This window comes from Electrophorus electricus, chromosome 11 (genome assembly GCF_013358815.1).
Source record: "Electrophorus electricus isolate fEleEle1 chromosome 11, fEleEle1.pri, whole genome shotgun sequence".
Taxonomy (NCBI): domain Eukaryota; kingdom Metazoa; phylum Chordata; class Actinopteri; order Gymnotiformes; family Gymnotidae; genus Electrophorus; species Electrophorus electricus.
Genome location: NC_049545.1, coordinates 7877501 through 7883546, shown reverse-complemented (window position 1 = coordinate 7883546; position 6046 = coordinate 7877501). Strand labels below are relative to the sequence as shown.

At 37.3% G+C, this 6046-nt stretch overlaps 1 protein-coding gene across 1 annotated transcript in view; it reads right to left on the bottom strand.

Moving 5' to 3' along the window:
- Positions 1-4527: 4527 nt before the first annotated feature.
- si:ch211-223a10.1 (probable protein S-acyltransferase 23) overlaps positions 4528-6046 on the bottom strand; it is a 4099-nt gene continuing 2580 nt past the window's right edge. Inside the window, exons 6-10 of the mRNA XM_027009411.2 lie at positions 6000-6046; positions 5743-5905; positions 5529-5611; positions 5247-5437; positions 4528-4997 (exon numbers count right to left, since the gene is read on the bottom strand). The exon at positions 6000-6046 is cut by the window's right edge and continues 27 nt beyond it. Coding sequence (XP_026865212.2) covers positions 4542-4997; positions 5247-5437; positions 5529-5611; positions 5743-5905; positions 6000-6046 — 940 coding nt within the window. The 3' untranslated portion in view covers positions 4528-4541. The remainder of the gene's footprint in view (positions 4998-5246; positions 5438-5528; positions 5612-5742; positions 5906-5999) is intronic.

The following is a 6046-nucleotide window of genomic DNA, read 5'->3' as shown; positions in this document are numbered from 1 at the left end:
CTAAAATGTCAGTTACTAAAACTGTTTTGAAGAGCTGTCAATAAATTACTCACTGCAGGCTTACAATACATAACCGCATATACAATATCCACAATACAATATCTAACTACCGCTTCGTGATAAAATCCATTTTACAACCTTCTCAACATACCCATGCTTTTTACATATTAAACATATTAATGGTAGTGCCATTATTCATCATAACAAGAATTCATTTGAGTCTCACTCCAACCAAAAGTCCTGCTTTCTCTTCAAATAGCATATGCTGGACTTGTGCCAGGAGCGGTTACATAAAGCTGTTAAGTGCTTATTGTAGATCAGTCAATCAGATGTCAAAGTCACCAGGCCATATGTAAGGCAAGCCAAAAGCAGTGAAATATACAGGATACTGCCTCAGAGAGAACATTAGAACATATGCTGTGCATTTAAAGACACCATAGATTCAGACTAGTAAATATAATTTTGACTTAGTAATACAATTGTGTACTTTCATTAATTCAACAGAGAGTTGTGATGGATGATAATTTATTTTAAAAACTTTGAACAATATGGGGGGGGGGGTTATTACCTAAAGTCTTCCAGTGTCTTCTCTGGTACTTTGAGTTTTTCATAGCTGGTACATCTCCAAGTACAATCAGTGTATCCTGGATCTGCTGTCTGGCGTCTCTGCACAGAAATCACAGTTAAGCAAGATGAAGCCATTTAGCAGATTCGTTTTTCTCTTGTCCCTGAAGCCATCGAATGGGAGGCATTTAGTGTAGTCAGCTTTCAATGTGCAAAAACAATCAGATAATGTTGTATCACTGAGAAGAATGTGAGCAAGTCACCACAACACAACAAAAGTGGCACTGAGGAGCAGATTCCATATTTAACGTCATCGGTACAAATAACAAGATCAACATGTGCTTCACTTACTTAGTACTTTCTGTATCAAATCAGCTGCTTTTGAAGAGCATGTCACAATTTACAAGATTCATCAGCACAGTGGAAAAAAATTAGAGGGCTGACAACAGTGAAATATGAGAATGTAACATCTAACACATGAGGCAAAAACTGTGGCTGTGCTTGCTACATTCAAACAGACATCTTAGGAAGTGATGACTGGCAACAGAGAAGTGAAAATAACATCCTATATTAATAAAACTAAAGTTTTCCTTGGTTATCTTTCATTTGGTGATTTTTGAAAGTATCTTGGAAGTGTGATAAACAAACATACACACAAACACACACACACACACACACACAAACACACACACACACACACACTAGCAATAATTATTTTTCTAACTTTCTAGCTTAATGTCTTTGCATGTCAAGCACATTTATTTATCAAAGGACACTGAACACTCCCAACCTGTGATGTATTGTTAGCTAATTATATGCATCTCAGAAAAATAATAAAAAAAAGAAGATATAATAAGAAATAATTTTACCTAATATTTGGCTGGTGGTGACTTAATTAACTAATTGAAGTGCTACATCCAAATTGGTCATCTTTATAAAAAAATAAATAAATAAATAATAAAAAAAAAAAAGCAGTGAGGGCTCTTCCAAAGCTGCTGCAATAAAGATCCTCAGCCAGTGAAGAAGGCTGCCAGAGCATTATGGCCCAAATTTCAGGCAAGAACATTGTGTCAAACAGGTATGCAGTGGATAAGGCTGACTCCTTAATCCAGCTCAAGAACAAATAAGATAAACACAGGGAATTAGGCTGAATTATTGTTTCATCTATTAATATACATGATGCACCTAAACATGCATGATTCAAATAATTCAGTGTTTCATATAATGATGGTAGTTATTTGAGTCCAGAGCAGTGATTCACTCCCTAGAACAGGAAAGCATGCCAGCTGATAGGAGATATACTGCTTACAGTCATAGGGTTAACACATCCTTACACAAGCTCTTTAAGAACACTGGTTTTCATCTCATTATTACTGTGAATGCTGTGCAATAGTTGTACAACTCAAAACAGGCATTTTAGTCTTAAACCGTGCCCTCTAAGAGATTAAAGCCCTTGATAAGGATGCTCTGGGATAAACTGCCAAATTGCATTTCCTCACAAAGCTGCAGCAGCAGATAGAGAAAGGGTAAGGGATGGGGGTGGGGGCTTGCATCAGTGGCTAGACCCATGTCACAGCAGTAATGAAATGCAATTGCCCATTGCCATATTCCTTGGCTTTGCAGATTCATGTTACTTTGCTGACTGGCTGACCACAATGAAACCAGTGAAAATTAGTATCAGAGCAAACACTAGCTAAGTAGATGATTAATGATAAAATCTCTGCTCAAAAGCACGCTAGTAGACCAGCACGAAGCCCTCTTTTGTTCTTTTATTAATCACCCTACCCAACGCTGTACACAGGATACGTTCTTCTCGAATGAAAAGGCATATATTTGACAGGCAGTTGAACATGTCAGCTACAGGTACACGCTTGTAATCCTATAAAATGTCCATTATCCTGTTAAAGCCAATTTATTGTGAATAAGGAAGATCAGTGTTACGATTGGAAATGTTCACTATATGATAGTCTTGTCTACAAAAATCGCGGTTTCACGGTATCAAAAGCTCGATGGTGAAAATTAGGTGTATCGGAATAATTTATTCCTTTTTTTAAATAAATAGGTTTCTTTGCACATATGTATAATGTCAAAAACAAAAGGAATATGAAGTGCCAGGTAAATAGTTCAAGCTAAAGTAATGGGAGTTGAAAAAGGAAGTTTGCTTTTCATGGATTTAAAACTAGTCAATTAAATAGTCTTTAATTATAGATTTCCTGAAGGTTACGGCGGTGTTTAGCGGAGTGGAATTTTGGGCGATCGCAGGCAGGTTGTGGAAAAAGTATTTTTGATATAATTTTAGCAATTTAATATATTTGCTTCCATTGTCATATATGTAGAAGCTAAGAATGACGGATAAGAAGCACATGAACTGTTCAAACAACAACAAAAGTACCCAGTTCAGCATGTGCGACTTCGTTAACTCTAAGCCAAAAATGAACAGTTGAGTGGATAAATTATATTTTCTTCTGGAGTATGTTGTTCTGTGCGTAAATAGCAATCATATATGATAAAATTTAGAAACATACTAGAAGGTAATGCTAGCAATGTAACGTGTTCCAGAGAGGGGGTCAGGAACTACAACCTACATTTTTTGGAAGTTGCTGGACATAAAAGGATGAGACCACTGGTGTAACAGGTTAATCTAGACATCACTTATGAAGTTCACCAAAACAATCCATTACAATGTTTTCCTTATTTTTTATCTGAATATCAAGTCTAGCGTGTTGGTCACTTTCGGTGCGGTTATATGTGTGCGATGGCACGTGAGAAACGTTTTTGAAACTAGAGGTAAAACATTTTATAAATGTTTATAAAAGTTGACATTTGCGATTTGAGCATGGTTGCATCGTTGAATTTTGTTCTATATTATATGTGCTGTTTAAATATTGAGTTTTGGCAGGGGATCGTTGCTTAGCCTGACAGTTAGCAAACCCCGATGCACCCACGACCTTTCCTCGTAAGCTAGCTAGCGAACTACTCTGTTCCTCCTACCAGTGAGTCAAGCATCACACACAGCTTCCATGTTTGCATCCGCCCACAGAACACGACGCATAATTACGTCGTGTAGGCCTAATACGCGGGCTGCATAAAGGAAAAATCAAGTCGACAAGTGCGGGAAATACGTTTTAATCGGTATATTGTAAAGGTCGACGTTCATGCACCGTTACTAACCTTAACAAGCATAATATGTATAGAATTACCGATTTAAATATTAAAATAAACACATTTACAAATTACAAAATAGACGGATTTCTGAACTGTCACAAGTGTGAACTACGTCATGTAGATTGGTGTGTGTTCACACACACACACACACACACACACACACACACACACACACACACACACACACACACACACACCAATCTACATGACGTAGTTCACATTTGTGACAGTTCAGAAATCCGTCTATTTTGTAATTTGTAAATGTATTTATTTGTAATTTATATTTTGTATTTATTTGTTTTTTTGTATTTATATGTAATTTGTAAATGTATTTATTTTATATATATATATATATATAAGAAATAGGTAGGCTAAGTCAAAAAAGAAATTCTATATAATATTATATAGAATTTCTTTTTTGACTTAGCCTACCTATTTCTTTCCCAAGCTTTTTCAAATTATTCAAACAATTCAACATTTAAATATTAAATTGTAACAACACAAATATTACACATTTATTAAAACTATCTCTAGAAGGTTCAGTGAAATCTGCATACTACTTATTACTAATTGACATGTGATCAGTGACATACTGACCACTGAAAAGAGGAAAATGCTTCCTCTAACATACAGTATTCACTATATGCATTCAAGTTGCTTGTTAGTAAAACCAATACTTTTATGTTGTACCAGTAAAAGACAAAGACAAATAACTCCATCTAACCATTTTCACTGACAATTCCTCATGAGTCCATTTCTCAAAAGAACTCTCTGCACTGTCACTATCTATGTATTAAATGAGTCCTTCATTTCTAAATGACAACATAGTTGTGCTGCTGACCACTCTTTCCTTCAATCAGAAAAGTGAGAAACGTGGCCAAACGCTTGCTCCAGGAAGGCTGCTTACGATGACACTGCCTAAAATACGTGGTGGTTCCAGTGGAAATAGCCTCAAACTGCTCACTGAGCAGCCACACCTCCCAGAGGAGTGTTAGCATGTTAAGAAGGAGGAGCAGTAGTACCCACGCCTCCCTCCCTGCTGCTGATGTCCAGCTTGTTTGCTCCTCCATGGCCAGCCTCCCGTATAGGTAATGTCCAGATGTGCTGATGAAGAGGAGGTGGCCGATGAGCATGGCCAGGATGAAGAGCACAAAGGCACGGTGGTTTGCCCGGCCTATGCAGCGGTTCAGGAAGAGGCAATGATGGTCGTAATCCATGACACAGTAGTCACACAGGCGACAGTGCTTGCACTTGTCCACTTGGAACAGCTGGAAAAAAAAAAAAGACATGGAATGAGACAACTTTTTTTTTTTTTTTTTTTATTCCAGATTTCAAATGTAATGTATGTTATATTATATTAAAAGGTCTCTGACAGAAGATGCAGACAATGAATGTAATTCTATGTATTCAACAATTTATGGTGGACTAAGGCTTAGCAGCATACCACAATAATAACCTGCACACAGCAGTAACCAAAAGCCAAGCACCAAATGCTCTCTGCTTCATTACTGACTCACCTCACAGTGAATGCAGAACTGACTGGGATTCTGTTTTGCTTCTACTAGGTCTGCTATGCTGGAGAATCTGGGGTCTGCATCAGATACTTTGAGTCTTCCTGGATCCTGTGTTAGAACCTTCCACAAAAGCAGAAGAACCACAGAGAAATGGAGTACTGAAACCTGTAAGAGAGCATGAGCTGGCCAAATATGTAATAAGTTAAGGGCAACCTGAAGTCTTATTTTCTTTGTACTAAAACAATTATGACAAGTTTATGCAAGCAATATGCCAACAAAGGATATTAGGCAGAATTTTACAGTAAAAGCAGACTAAGGAATGCATTATGCCTGCAATCAAGGTTCCGAGATAGATAGGATTTGGTAACCTAGAAGCAAAACAGAAACAAACAAACAAAAAACCCCCCACACATTTAAATCTAAACTGCAGTAATAAAAAGCAATACAACCTCATAGTATATAAGGTACCATGTACTATGAAGGTACATAAACTTCTAACCTTTGATAGCTGCTTATTCTGTGGTACTGAGACAAGGTGACTTTTGCTACCCAGGGAAAGACCAGTCCACAGAACACTCCTCCATACTCTCCCAGGGCTGCTGCTATAAGTAGCACTGCTGCCCCACTCAGACTGGGTAACACAAGGGTCCAGTAGTATATCACTGCATTAATCAGAAGAATACAGCATTCATATTCACACATCACCTGTAGGCGTACATCAGTAATACTGACATGCAAAGAACAGAAAAGTGCTACCATATGATTCCTTGGGTTTTTGGTCCTTTGGTTTATTAATTAATTGG